The following is a 15509-nucleotide window of genomic DNA, read 5'->3' on the forward strand; positions in this document are numbered from 1 at the left end:
CTACTTGGGAAGTTTGGGAACCACTAGTTTAATCTCCATCTGTTAATTGAGCCCTTCGTATTTTACTGTTTATTAGTCGAACAGAAGGTGTCGATCACTCAGCAGGCGTTGAAATACGAACCAAAAGTAACATCATAGGAAGGAAATTAGAGTTGGGTGATTGTTTCTATTTTCAAGTCATCCAATGGTGGTTACTAAAGACCACCAGGGGGCAGCAAACTGGTTAATAATTAAGGATTTAAAATAGCTAATTAACAGGTTACTCTAACAGAAACATCTCTAAATGCACAGTAAGGTGCCGATTCTAGAGAATATTTAAATATATTTTATATCAGAACATTTTAGGCACCAATTGTCAATCATGCCTTCCATCGTCAATCGTCAAATGATCGGGTCGCCAATCAGCACAAAACTAGTGAGAATCAGAGCTCACGTTATGCAGGCTTGTTAAAAAGAGGGAATAAAGAGGGGAACAAGTTTTAAAGTTTGGTGGTACGATACTGACTTTCAAAACTAGACTGTAGACAATCTCTCTTAGAGTCACGCCGGTTCTCAGATGTCACTCAACTGCCGCCAAAAGGAAACATCAACTCAAAAAGGTGAAGACGATTTTTTTTTTTTTTAAAGAAGGAAAAATAAGTCCGATATCTGCAGTATTATAGTTTATTTTCTTACACAAAAAAAGTGAGTAGAGTTTAAATTTCAGTTCGACTTTAAATGAAATGCACAGTTTGCTTTATACCGGCTCGGTTTTCTGTTCCGAGTTCGGGTCTGAAAAGCCCGTCGATGTGCCACTCCTAACAAACAAAAAGAAAGAAAGAAAAAGGAAAGAAAACCCAAACTTGTAGTCGAGGCCTGGGATCAGTCACTGCCGCTTGGTTGGACTCCACTACTCTAAACCGAAACGGAGGAACAAAGGGACATTTTTTTAGCTCCTGAGTTCTTTGCGGGTTAAGGATTTAGCATAGACATCGATATGAAAATAAAGATTAACAATGTTTGCATCAAACCTGCTGTGCAGCTTGGGGGGGAAGGGGGGTCTGGGAGGGTTAACGAGTAAAAAGGGGGATCAAGGACCATCGCAGGGTTCCTCAACAGGGTTTCCATTTTTACAGAAGCTCCAGACTTTGTCCAGGAAGTGTTTGTGAGGATCTTTTCAGTTTGACGTCGATAAACTCATCAAAGTACCACAATGTGTGAATGTAAAGTTTTAAAACTCAGTGTTTCACGACTGTTTTCCAACATTTTTACAGACCCGAAAACGGTCGAATTTATCATCTTTCCACCTGTGTAGGAACCCTGAAGTCAATAAAAGTGGGGAAAACATTAAAAAATAAAGAAGTGTATAGACTGGGAAACAACCAGCACGCTCCAGCGGTCACTGGTGTCAGTACAAAGAACTAAAGGATTGCTTTTTTTTTTTTTTTTTTGTTGCTTTTTTTCAATTTCCTTTTCATTTGATAACTAAATATCTCGCTCTATTGATATAATTCCATTTTGTTAAATTCATATATAAACGTTAACATGTACACACTCTTGTCACTGGTAATCGGTGGAATTGGGACCTTTATTATAATAATAATAATAATAATAATAATATTAATAATAATAATAATAATAAGTTGGTGGAACTCGATCTTGCTGCTGGCGCTCAACAAATATACTGTGAATGCAACAATAATTAATAGAATGATAATTAGAATAATAATAAAAATTAGAATAATAATCATCATTGTCGTCTGCACCATGCCTTGTAAACCTGGAAAAACTAGAAAAACCTAAAAACAAAATAAGAGCCAGGTATCCACGCCTCCCTACCCCCCACCCCCCCATTCATCCACCCATCCAGCCACCGCCTACTTTACCAAAGAAAAACAAAACAAACAAAAACAAGAAAAAAGAAAAAGTTTAAAATTTAGGGAACGTTGAGTCGAGACTGTAGATTCACTCTGGCTTCTGTGAAGTCCGAGTCCACATGCGTCACACACATCATCTCCGCCAATGTCCTGAAGTCAGTGAAGGGCGGTGAGTTTGGGGGAGTTTGAGGGGAGGGGGCGTTTCAGTGAATGGGGGGGGGGGGGCTAGGCTGTCTGTAATGGAGCCTTTTGCGTCGGCCTCAGTTTCCTCGCTTCTTTTTGTGTTTTCTATGTGAGCCGGATTACAGGGACCACGTTAAAGGGCGGTCTCTCGTCTTTTTGTTTTTCTTTGTTTTTTTACATTTTTCTTTGACAGGAGGCGGCGGGGGCAAGGAGAGGAGGAGGAGGGGTTGCCAGACTGTCCACCCCGGTGGGGTTCATGGCGGGTGGGTTGTGGATCCACACGAGTTCGGCTCTCCGAAGTATTTTTCAAGTCGGCTACTCTTGGCTGGATTCCCCGCTGTCAGCCAGAGCGATGCAGACGCAGCCTCGGTGGGCTGGAGGTGGTGCAGGGGAATGAGGGGGGGGGAGCGGGCCAACCAAGGTGGAGGCGTTATTTTAATATTTACGATGGAAAGGGAGGTGCTGTGTGAGTGTGTGTGTGTGTGTCTCCTTTTTTAAATGTATGTGGTGTGTGTGTGTGTGTGTGTGTGTGTGTGTGTGTGTGTGTGTGTGTGTGTGTGTGTGTGTGTTGGCGCTCTGAGGCTCCGTCCAAAAGGGACTCTGATCCTTTGGTGTTCGTGTCGGTCGGTAAAAGCTGAACAGGAAGCGAGTGAGGTGGTTAACTTTCTACTACGTTTAATCGTGCAGAGGAACGTCTCCTCGGCTAATAGGACTACAACTGATGGAGGAGGCGGAAGGAGCCGCTTCTGGACAGGTCCTCAGTCTGTGTGTGTGTGTGTGTGTGTGTGTGTGTAGAGATATATATATTTATATATGTGTGTGTGTGCATTTATACGGGGCTAGTGCAGGTAATCGTCCACAGAGGCAAAGGCGCAGGAGCCGCTGCCAGTCCGTGCCATGATGGAGAGGCACTGGGCGGCTTGGCCCACGGCCTGGGCCAGAGGGGGCTGCTTCGGCAGGTTGTGAGTCTCTGGAGGAAAGAAGAAAGAAAGAGAGGAAGAAGAACAACAACATCAGGACTGAAAGCAACAAAGAACCAGAGTGTTTTCTTTAGAAGGGTCAAGTTCCCCCAAATGATGTTACAAGACACTTTTGGGTCAATGGACGTTTTTTTTTGTGTCCATGTGGTTTAGTTTAAATTTAAAGGGTTAAAATGTGAAAATAAACGTATGAATAACTTGCACACATTCTTTTTTTGTGGACCCAGCATCAAAGTTCTGCTTTTAATCCATTTAGAGAGAATATATTAGAGGATTATTAAGTGGTGTAACCATAAAAACTTTGTACCAAATAATTCAACTTGCTTAAAAACAGTAAATTGTCAATAAAACACCATATCAACTAGTTTGGCATGATCTTACATTATAACTTTATATTAAATAAAGGTAATGGAATACAATTGTTCTAAATATTACATTTACTCTGGTAACCATGGAGATCAGGAACCATTTACATTAATTATTAGTATAAGTCCATTTACATACACTGCAGGTGATAAAATGTGTAATATGTATCATTCTTTTGTGGTTACACCATTTGACATTTTCAGGAGCATTCAGTATTACTTTTGGTAAAAAAAAATGGTGCAAATATCATTTCAAATGATATAAAACCAACAAAAATACTAAATGTACATTTTAACAAACCTGATGCTGCTTTTAAATCTAGTTTTAACATATTTTTGAATTGCTTATCTTACCAACACTTATTAGTCACTGACCCTTTTACACATAAGTCTACATTATCTGCAGATTTTATTTCATTACATCATCTCGGTGCTAAACAACAACAAAGAAATGTTGCCGATTTATTCTTTAACTTGAACTTCTCTTCAACAACTAAACGGTCCCATCGCTGACTCACCTAATATTGCACTGTTGAGAGTGGAGCAGACCGGCTCTCTCTGAATGGAGTCCAGCTGGTATCCGACGGGGCTGCTCCAGGGGTCCGAGTAGGCGAGCAGGCTGAAGGCGTCCTGCAGGAGAGAAACAGTGTTATGTACGGTACTGAGAATCACTTTGGCTCCAGTGTTGCGGCTCAGACCTTCAGTCACCTCAGTGTGAAGAGTATTAACATGTCTTTAGTTAAACACAACGTGGGTTATAGAAGCTCTGTGATGTCCGCTGTTACCTTGAGCATCTTCTTGTTGGCCGAGTTCTTGCCGCACTCTCTGCGGAGGTGTTCGCTCATGCTCTGGAGCTCCCTGCCGAAGTGGATCATTCTCTCGATGGCGGCCTGGCTGCCGCCGCACAGCTGCCTCTTGGACTGAGCGGACTCCACCTCTGCAGAGTTCAGCAGGTTAAAATTACCACGTTTTAAATGTAGATAATATGATAATGTGTTTACAGTACAGGCATTTAGCTGAAGCGCTTACACTGTTTATTATAATGAGAGCAACAGCTGAATAAACCTCAAATCCTCGATCTAATACAGCCATTAGATTTTAGAAAAGAGCAAAACCAAGCAGCAGCTAACAACTTAATCCTGAGCTAATGTGGAAATACCTTAAAGTGACTCTGATGCTCCAACTGACTCTCAATCAAAAAGCCTTCACTTCTCTTTAGTCATTATGGTCTCGATCGCTAAATTCAGGCCCTATAATAAGTGTGCTGGTGGTCATTTTTAGAAATAATGGCTGCATTAATAAGATTTGAAGACTTGTAGCAGCTTTGATGTCTAGCTGTGTGGCGTTGATTGACAGCTGGCTCACCTGCTGCTCTTCCCGTCTCCTGAGTCGGACTGTTGTCGGACTAAGTTTAATGTTATTTTATTATGATATCTGCCCTGTTAACACATTTAGTTTGGCTCTGAGGTAGTGAAGCGTGTTTTCAGAGCATGAAAGACAACAACACTCCTTATTTGGAAACTTGTGGCTCCAAACAGAAAACATGGCGCCGACTTTAAGCTGCAACTCTGGGCTTCAAACCGGCTATAAGCAGGAATCGACAGACTTATTAAGAGCACAATGCTTTTTAAATTCATTACTGTTATAAACACTGAACTCACCCATGTCTGCATCACAGTCGTCGGGCTCGGCGGTGTGTTTGGAGCTGCCGTTGAGGAAACCATTGGAGGACGATTCTGTCACTCCGTTGGTGAAGTGGTCGACTTCCATGTCCACATCGTTACTGAGGCAGGAAGAGGAAGAGGAAGAGGAGGAAGGAGAAACTGTCAGTATGTGTGAGTCATTCCTCCTCAGAAATCACTCAAACGTATAGTATAGAGTATTTTCTGATTTAAAACACTTTCTAGCAGCCATGTTGGAGATAAATCTATGAGAAAAACTAAGTGTTTGAAAATGTATTTGATTTTGTGCAAAAACAATGGTTCATTTCCTTAACGTGTGATTGGATGATGTGTCTAGTGTAATAAACAAGAAAAATAATATATAGGTATTCAACAGGATAAAAAACTAATTATCAAAGCATTGAGTTAAAGTTACATTAGTGTTGAACCTTCCTAATGTGCTGCCTCTTTATAGATGAGCTTTGACTTCTTTCAATTATACTATGAAACTAAAATCAGATGCAGAAACAACAAAGTCAAACTAATGATTCATCTCTTAATTGAACGGTGCATTTTGAGCTGAGGCAGATTATTGCTTGTGTTGCATTTATAGCTACTTTTTAATCATCTACACAGACTGGAAACAAACATTATTCATTCCTAATTTACTTCATTTATATACTTAATTCTCGTGTTACTGATGTGAATCAACACAGCACTAAGGTTAAAGTAGTTATACAGCAGTGGCTTTATAACCACAGCCAGACTGACACTGGATAATCAATGCCGATATATTTGAGAGTTTGTAAAATAGACAAATAAATGAATAAGCAAGAATATACTGGCTGATATTAACAAGTATTAAATGTATTGTGACCCAGATACAGACTAAATTAGCTCAAACATTTCTGCACTGTACTGTGATGACATAATATCAGATATACAGTATTTGTGCTCTCAGGGTGTATTTATGAATGAATGAAATGTTAATTGAGGTTTTCTTGGTTCAGTACCTGGTTAGAGTCTGTTGGCTGCGGCTCCCGTTGAGGCTGATATCAGACGCTGGGAGAGTGGAGGCGGAGGCGGGGGGGCAGGGCTTGTGACTGTGAGGAGAGGAGCTGTGGATCTTATTAGACGTCACACCATTACAGCAGTTACTGTCAAACCCTGAAAAAACCACAGAGCAAGAAAGAAAAAAAACATTTGTAAACAACATGAGCAAATTTTCAGATACAAACAAATCACTTTCTCAGATTTATAATGATGTGACTGTGCAGAGCTGCTCAGTACCTGTGAGGTAGGGCTGGGAGCTGCTGGCTTTGTGGCTGGGGCTGCTGAAGGGCCGAGGGGAGCCGGGGTAACTGTCCTGAGACTTTGGGCTGCGACCTCCGAGGCACCTCACCTCGCTGTCCGTCCCATTCACCATCTCGATGAACTGTCTCACCCTGAGATCCAGATGGAAGGAGGGACGAGAAGAAGACAGGACAGACGGAAAGTGCACAAAAAGGTAGAAGACAAGGCAGATTGAAAGGGCAGAAAAAGGAGAGACAGAGGAAGGAGGGAAGAAAAAACTTTAGTATTTTTAAAACAACAGATAAAACATAGCTAAAGACAAACCAATCATGTGATCACTGAGCTTTGCACAAATCAGTTGTATCAAACATGGAGAGTATAATAATAATAATAATGCTTTATTTTTGGATAGGGACATAGCACATTAATGAACATTAATATTAAACATCTCTGTAAACATGCCGGATTATAGCAAAGCTGCTAATTTGCATCCGTAGTCCCTAATAAACAAATAGAAAAGATACAAATAGAAGAGACAACACAATATATTACACAATCAGAAGGACACCAGACCCAGTGTGTATGTGGTGTTTGTTTTTCTATGCTGTTTTTATTTGTGGTGTATTGTTTGGAAATATTACTAATTGTTTGTCTTGTTGTACTGTTTGTATATTTTATTGTCTTTTTAACTGTCTGTATTGTTTGTCATGTTTTATCTTTTTTATCTATAAAGCTCACTCTGGTTTAGCATGGCCCCTGTTAAATAAACTATTAAATAAAAATAAATGCACATTCAATTGATTTTAAATAACAGAAGTATTAAGAGTACAACACACTCACTTCTTCATTTTAAACTGATTCATGCAGGACTCTCAATGGAGTTATCTGCAATTAGATATGCGATTATGTTATTCTGAAACAAATCTAAAATGAAGCCTGGGTCGTACTTGAGCATGAAGAGAAGGTCTGGGTTCCTCTCCAGGAGGCTCGGGTAGAGCTGCTGGGTGGTCTCGATGGCCTCGCCCATTCTACCCGACAACACCAGCTTCTGGATCTCTGTGAAACCAACAGGAAATAAACACTTCATGTTGTTGGTGTTTAAAAAAAAGACTGACTAGTAATAATCCTACTTGTAACCTAACCCTAACCAATGTTGATTTGAGCAAACACAACTCATTCAGTATCAGATTGGTGGTGTTTCTTCAGAGGCTATTTTTAGACAGCAGAGACAGAAGGACTCACTCTGTCGGTTTTTGATGGAGGCCAGCTCCTCGTGCACGGCCTGGTCAGTGGATTTGGCAAAAGCTTCAGCTGTGGCACAATAACTGTGGTGCACAAGGTAGGAAGCCACCATCCTGACGAGAAGAGAGAAAGAGAAAAGAAGAAAACACACCGATTAAAGGCAGAGGCACCTGGACAAACAACAGATCCACTAATGAAAGCTGCAAATCCATCTGAAACATAATCAACACGTCATTTTTGTGCTTTTTTGACTGAGAAATTATAATTTACTTATATAAACACACATCTGATAAGAGATTCTTGGTTTGGTCCTAATGGAATTAGATAACCACTAACTCTCTGTTTAGACAAATATAAACAGTCCCGGTTTAAAGACATTTATCAGTAGCTAAGTCAAATATTTAAATAAAATGTCTCCCACTTGTAAATATCGAGTAAAGATTTGAGCCAAAATGTCTTTTCTTGTCATTAGTTATTTACTTCTATTCCCATGATTAGTTAGAGAAATACCTTTAATGCTTTAAAAGTTCAAATTGATGTATTAGGATAAACCCCTTTAAGACAGACCATGTTGTTTTCAAGAGGTCTCCAACATGTAAAATCAGGCGGGGAGTTCCAGGCCTCTGAAATGAGGACAACGCAGAAGTAACTTAAAACTGCATTCTATCAAAAGGCCACCAGGGGGCGACCGTTTTGGTGTCAAAAGGACTTCCGTCTCTATACAAGTCAATGGAGAATTCACCAACTTCTCACTTGATTTCTAACCTCAGTAAACGTTTTCAAAATGTGTTTATGGTCTCAATCGCTAGTTTAAAGCCTTCTTCAATGCAGTATGATGTTCATTTGGGACATTTTGGCCTCCCTGATTTTATATGTGACGATAAAGCAGGGTATGCATTAGGGCGTGGCTACGTCGTGATTGACAGGTTGATTGGTTCACAGGTTCAGGAGGGCGCCTCATGCCCCTCCTGATGCCCATATAAGTAGAATTCCTGTTTTTATTTTTCCCAGCATGCACCGGAAATGTTCAAGATGGCGCTGCTCAGATCCGATACTAATGGCCTCCGAGCAGCAGTCCACAAACCAATGGGTGACGTCACGGATGTTACGTCCATTTTATATACAGTCTATGATTAAAAACTGTAAACGAATGAACCCGATGTGGTTGTAAACTCTCATTTCACTGGAAAAACTACACAAAGTATTCCAGGTTAAAGTTGAAGCAGGAAGTTGGCCCATAAAACTGTGACGAGGACAAAGCTGAGGTGATAATTGTATTGTTCACCTTTGTTTTCTCTCCCAGATAAGATTTGTTTAACCTGGAGGTGCGTTCACGGTTTATCTGATCATCTGATTTGCTCCCGTTTCTTTTTCCCTTTAGGACTTTTTATTTTCCCCTCACAACTATGTTCCCAGATCACAGCAATTATCGTGGTGAGAACAGAGTTATTATTACTGATATAAAATGATAATCAAAGCTACTTCAGAGCATCGCTGAGCTCAAATAAATAAAAGGCTGTGAAATATAAAAATGAAGGTGGATTAACACTGTTTACATGGTAGATTTAGTAAAGTGGCCATTAAAACAGCACTAATTCACCACTTTTCTGCTTTAAGTTTCTCTTTTTTTAAACAGAAATGATGTATTAATATTCTTGTTGGTTGAATCCCGACTGTTGTAAGCTAGCATTAAGAAAACTCAATTTATGATGTTGGTCCGCACTAAAAAAGGACATTCACAATTATTCAAGTCTGTTTTAAAACAATAGTCAGGAGCCCAAATTAACATTCCTCCTGTTCGTTTCTGAGCATTAGAAGATCCTTCATAATGTTTACAATGGAAGTGATGGAGGACTAAATCCACAGTCCTCCTTCTGTGGAAACATGGATTTAAAAGTTGATCTGAAGCTAATATGAAGCTTCAGTCGTCTGAATGAATCACATCTTTACAAGGAAGGAAGGAAGAAAGAAAGAAAGAGGAGTAAGATGAGGAAAGAAAAAGAAAAGGGAGGAAGATTCCTTCCTCTTTTCCTCCCTCCTTACTCCTTTCTTTCATTCCTTCCCTCTTTACTCCTTTTTCTTCCTTCCTTCCATCCTTCCTTCTTTCCCTCCTTACTCCTTTCCTTCTTTCCTTCCTCCCTCCCTCCTTACTCCTTTCCTTCCTCCCTTCCTCCTTACTTCTTTCCTTCATTCCTTCCTCCCTCCCTCCTTACCTTCCTTCCTTCTTACTCCTTTCCTTACTCCCTCCCTCCCTCCTTACTCCTTTCTTTCCTTCCTTCCTTCCTCCCTTCTTACTCCTTTCCTTCCTTCTTTCCTTCCTTCCTTCCTTCCTTCCTTCCTTCCTTCCTCCCTTCCTTCCTTCCTTCCTCCTGTCCTTCTTTGACCTTAATTAATATCCTGAGTTTATTAAGACAACAGGTTAATACAGAGTTAGTTTTGAGCCTGAATCAACTAGTGAACAGAGGACATTAAAAATAAAAGCTTCTCTGTAATGTAAACGTGTCTAAAAATAAAGTCCTGCTTCACATAAACAGAGCAGCAGTCTGAGCATTTACAGCAGGACAGAAAATGTAATAAAGTGGAATTTACCCTTTAAAGGATGTGTGTAAAATAACTTGATTGATGTGTGTGTGAGTGTGTTTGACATTTGGCTCAGCAGATGATGACAGGGGATCCTCCCGCTAAGAGTACAAAAAAATGACTTGTATGCAACAAGTGTTTTTCTCCGAGAAGAAGGAATCTCACTCTTCCTGCCTGCTTGTTATTTCTCCGCTCGGTCGACTCTACAAACAAACTTCCACGACGTTGCCAGCTGTGTTTCTGCTTTCTGCTCCAAATCCTCGTTACGCTACCGTTTCTCTACCAGAAAAGACAATAAACACTTCCCCCAGCCGACAATCTGACACCAGCTTAAAAACTTCCTGTTTTCAAATCCTAGACTCTTCCGGATGAAGGCTGTGACTCCCTCCACTCCGCTCCGCTCCAGCCCTCCACTCCGCTCCGCTCCAGCCCTCCACTCCGCTCCCCATAATATGGAGATTAAATCCATTCAGGACAAGTAATCACAGCAACAGAGAGCTAATCCCATCAGGGCACGGCATGAAGAGAAACTCCAGTCCCACAGTTTTTACTTCTGGATCAGGGCTCTTGCTCTCTGATGGGGAGTGGGGGGGTTTGGTCCATCTGGGCCTTGATGCTGCTCATGTCTGCAGTCATTTCCTGTCGCCTACAGCTGGGATGCTCATGCTGGTAATTATTGTGGGCAGAAATATCACGGTCGACGGTATTATCACGATTATAATCTAACTTTTAGAAGAAGTTACTTCACATTACGATCCGCTTCAAGCCAAAGAAGCTACAGGATGTTTGATGATGTTTGGTTTAGTATTTTAACAGCTGGATTTTGCTGCAAATGGACGCAAATCAAAGAAAAATAACCACAAAAAAATGCAGATTGGTTGTTTAAAGTTTAAAAAAGTTTGACTGGAAATGACTTTTAAATGCAGCTCAGTGTCTCGATCTCTTAGACTGTCTATTTCCTGATTTGTTTTAGGTCTTAATAGTTGTGATAAAACCAAAAACTCTCACTTAGGATCACTTGTACTCACTTAACCGTCCTCCTGTCGTTATTTGACAGGTAAAATATGTTGTTTTTGTAGTTTATTGAAATGAAACTGCTAGTTAAGGAGCTGGAGGAGAGCTGTGTTTTTTTCATGTCTTCTGAAATCAGTGACAATCGCTCAGTAACAGTAACAGCACTAGTTGGCGGTATTGTTACCATCAGAATGCTTGATTATTGTATACAGTGTAAAGCTCGTGTCTCTATTGGCCCTTTTCCACTACACAGTTCCTGCACAACTCGACTCGACTCCTGGTACCTGGTACTTTTTTAGTACCTGCTCTGCGAGCCAAGCCGATACTAAATGTGACGTCAACAGACTGCCGGCCTCTGATTGGTCAGAGAGTCACTGGAAAAGTCATGAGCTGTCCCAAACAAGAATCAAACCCGGCATTTTAAAATACCGGCAACAGCGTTACAGCCACAGCATACGGCTCAATTTTCTTGCTTTGTGTGTGACAGAAAGCCTCATACAGCAACAAGTACACCACTGCCTCCATGTCCTCCATTGTTTATGTGTTTTGTGTCGCGTATAAAACGAAGTCACGGCAGTTTCGCGGAGCCGTGCTATGACGACCCCGCCCACGTTGAGTAGGTACTTTTTTGTAATGGAAAAGGTCTATTCTGGTACCGTGCCGAGTCGAGTCTAGCCGAGTAGTGCTAGAACTGTATAGTGGAAAAGCTCCATATATCACTGTCTCATACTATGAATACTCTCAACACTCAGCTTCAACATGAAAATGAGTAACATGAAGAGGTGTAGTCCAACAACTATGTCATAAATTAAATATTTTATATCCAACACCTCACTTTCAACACATTGAACATATCTTAAATTACCTTACAAAATAAACATTGGTTGACAACCTTTTTTCCTCAATAAAAACAAGACTAAAACTGAATAAAAAGTTCATCTTAAAAGCAAAAACTATGTTAAAAGGCATTACAGTTTATCCTCTTTAACCTCTTGTACTAATAAGCAGCATGTTGCATTTCAGTAAAAAGTTGTATCTCTGCCTAAAATGTTAGCGTTACAAAGTCTTGGGAGGGAAAAAGAAAAGAAAACTGATTTATGGACAAAATTCATCAACAGTCTGACTTGAAAATAAACTAGTAGCAGCAACTACACACCTGGAAAAAGCATGAAATGTGGATGTATTCATGGATTAGTTTCAGTCGGCTATTGTTTGTATCAGTATGAAGGATTAATGTGATTTTTATCCTTATAATTAACATTTTATCTGCTTGTCTCGAGCTGCTGAGAGGTATCTTAATTAACAAGAGACTGAATGAGAGCAAACTCTGAACACGAGAGAGAGAGAGAGAGAGAGAGAGAAAGAGAGAGAGAGAGAGAGAGAGAGAGAGATAGAGAGAGAGAGAGAGAGAGAGAGAGAGGGAGAGAGAGAGGGAGAGAGGGAGAGAGGGAGAGAGGGAGAGAGAGAGAGAGAAAGAGAGAGAGGGAGAGATGACTGAGCAGATGGACGTTAGTGACCTATTACACTTTGGTAAAAACAACACAAACACGGCCTTATGATGGAGAGAATGACACCTGTAACCATGGTAACGGAACAACAAGGATGGTGCAAAGTCTCACAACGGATATGAGAAAAAAATAGAATATATTACGCAATGAAAATGTGACTAAAACTAGGAGTTAGGGAAATGAATCCTGCTTCTAACCCTTATGTTTTATATGATCATGTTTCAGGTGGGATAACTCATAAATGTTCTCTCCCACTCCTCTTACTTCTGGATCATGGACTGCCACTCGCCCTCGCGCTCTCCGATGGGGAAGCGGTCGATCTGAGCCTGGATCTTCGTCCTCCACTCGCGCATGTAGTCCTCGATGTCGAACACGAAGGGATGCTGGCCGAAGTTCGCGTCCACAACTTCCCCCGGAGTCTGAAGGCCCACGGTCGGGTACAAGTTAGGCTGCGGGGGAGAGGAAGAGAGGAAGAGATAGGACAATGAGAGAAGAATTAGAAGGGAAGGGGAGAAAAAAGAAAAGAGGGAGTTTGGGAATATAATCTAGACAATAAATCAAAACAGGAAACAATGAGAGAGAAAAACAGGAAACAGAAAATCTCAGGAAATGAACTTTCGTCTACAATTACTCAGTAAACTCCATAAACTCAACGTTACCAGCCGACAAAGATCCTACTATAAAACTGCAGTAGCGAGCTGACAGGCCGCCTTTTAACCAGCGAGCTCAGGTTCAACTCCTGTGACATTAAATGAGGAGGAAATAAAGTTTGATTTTTACGAGCCAGAATCACAATAACACATCTATCAGTCTGATGGATGCACTCATTGGTTCATCAGAGCCAATGACTCAGTGATTATTCTGCCAGGTGCTGAGATTTCTGACTCTCTGACTCACTGACTCACTTCCTGGCCTCTAATGTTTTGGCACTCAACTTTCCAATCTACTGTTTTATGAAGCTCTCAGTAACTACGAGGTCCGAGCCGCCAAATAAATGTCTGTAAGAAGGATCAATGCTGTCAGTAGGAGCTTCCTGTTTGGTAAAATACTGTCCGTGATACATGTAAACAGAGCAGGATTCAGCTGGATCTAAGTTTAGTCTCCCTGACTTCTGTTGCTCTGTGTTTCTGAACACAAAAAGATCAGGATGCTGTTATTATTTTATATTTTATTATTGTCAACTAATCCCAAGAAAAGACCAAAATCATGAATGTTTTAGTTCGTCTCGATGCTTTTTGACTTTCTGCCACTTTAGTTCCTACTGAACATTTAAAAACTATGAATATATGTAGTAGGGGTGATTTATAACGTCTACACTGATATCTTAACCTTTGTTTCCTCCTGCCCCGTCTGTTTTAACTGTTCCTTCTTTCCTCCCTTCCTTCCTCCATCCCCCTTTCTTCCTTCCTCCCTTCCTTATTTCCTCCGTCCCTCCTTCTCTCTTTCTTTCCTCCCCCTATCTTCTTCCCTTCCTTCTTTCCTCTGTCCTTCTTTTCTCCCTGCTTCTTTTCCTTTCTCCCTCCCTCACTCACTCCCTCCTTTCCTCCCTCCTTGCTTCTCTTTCTTTCCTCCCCCTATCTTCCTCCCTTCCTTTCTCCCTCCTTCCTTTCCTTCCTTCCATCTTTCTTTCCTACCTTCTATCCTTCCTTCCTTCTTTCATTTCCTCCCTTCCTCTGTCCTTCTTTCCTTCCTTACTCTTTTCCTTTGTCCCTCCCTCCTATCATCTTTCCTCCCTTCCTTCTTTCCTTCTTCCTCCCTTCCATCCTTCCTTTCTTTCTTCCTCCCTTCCTTCTTTCCTTCTTCCTCCCTTCCATCCTTCCTTCCTTCCTTCCTTCCTTCCTTCCTTCCTTCCTTCCTTCCTTCCTTCCTTCCTTCCTTCCTTCTTTCCTTCTTTCCTTCCTTCTTTCCTTCCTTCCTCCCTCCCTCCCTCCCTCCCTCCCTCCCTCCCTCCCTCCCTCCCTCCCTCCCTCCCTCCCTTCCTTCATTGACTTGAGGACAACAGGAGGGTTAATAGTTTTTGGGCAACAATGGAGCTTCATGGCTCAGATAAAATAAGATTGTTGCTTTTGATGTTTTTGTGAGATTTGTTGTCAATAAAAAGAAATGCAGAATGATCCTTTAAAAGCATTAAAACAGTGTCAGATGAAACTATAAACAAAGCTGATGTAAAACAACCACCAGACTCTTCATAGTAACACCACAAAAGAAATAACTGGTAATGATATGTTATTATAGGATTTGTTTCCTCTTCTTGACAGCAGTAATATAAATGTCCTCAGACAGCCGCTCCAGACTGGACAGAACAACTATAACAACACAGATTCATCTTGTTTAAACCTCTTTTACACTAAAGTTACAGAGCGACTTGTTGACATGCTGCATACCAAAGCCCAGAGGTTAAGTACATGTCATGTTCTTGTTTTTTTGGAATAGCCGTTGTGCTTTTTTTTTTTAAGTGAGTCCCTCCCTGATGACGAGGAGATAAACAGACAGACGGAGCTAAGGAGGAACATTGTTCTACAGACCCGCCGGTCTAATCACTGCCTTCATTTGATCAGAGACGCTGGTGACTAAGATGAGGTGTGTGACATTTTATACTTTATCTGTGTGAAAGTCCAGATGGGAAAGATAAATTAAACCCAAACTAACCTGATAGTAACACTGAAGTTCCAATAAAGCAGTTAAACAATAAAAAGTAAAAAGAAATGGATGGATGACAAACAAGGGTAAAAATTAGAGTTAAGACTTGACTTTAAAAAAGGAATAAGGCCTAAATTTAGTCTAAGATCTTTATGATATTTCAGGGTTAATACATTAGGTTATATGA

General features: G+C 40.9%; 1 protein-coding gene across 1 annotated transcript in view; it reads right to left on the reverse strand.

Annotated features, from left to right (window-relative positions):
- Positions 1-2082: 2082 nt before the first annotated feature.
- The window catches only part of ranbp9 (RAN binding protein 9), a 33075-nt gene continuing 19648 nt past the window's right edge, over positions 2083-15509 (reverse strand). Inside the window, exons 6-14 of the mRNA XM_062429577.1 lie at positions 12947-13131; positions 7581-7693; positions 7286-7394; positions 6336-6490; positions 6059-6212; positions 5046-5167; positions 4170-4321; positions 3903-4014; positions 2083-3009 (exon numbers count right to left, since the gene is read on the reverse strand). Coding sequence (XP_062285561.1) covers positions 2879-3009; positions 3903-4014; positions 4170-4321; positions 5046-5167; positions 6059-6212; positions 6336-6490; positions 7286-7394; positions 7581-7693; positions 12947-13131 — 1233 coding nt within the window. The 3' untranslated portion in view covers positions 2083-2878. The remainder of the gene's footprint in view (positions 3010-3902; positions 4015-4169; positions 4322-5045; positions 5168-6058; positions 6213-6335; positions 6491-7285; positions 7395-7580; positions 7694-12946; positions 13132-15509) is intronic.

The sequence above is a fragment of the Scomber scombrus genome, chromosome 11 (assembly GCF_963691925.1).
Source record: "Scomber scombrus chromosome 11, fScoSco1.1, whole genome shotgun sequence".
Taxonomy (NCBI): Eukaryota; Metazoa; Chordata; class Actinopteri; order Scombriformes; family Scombridae; genus Scomber; species Scomber scombrus.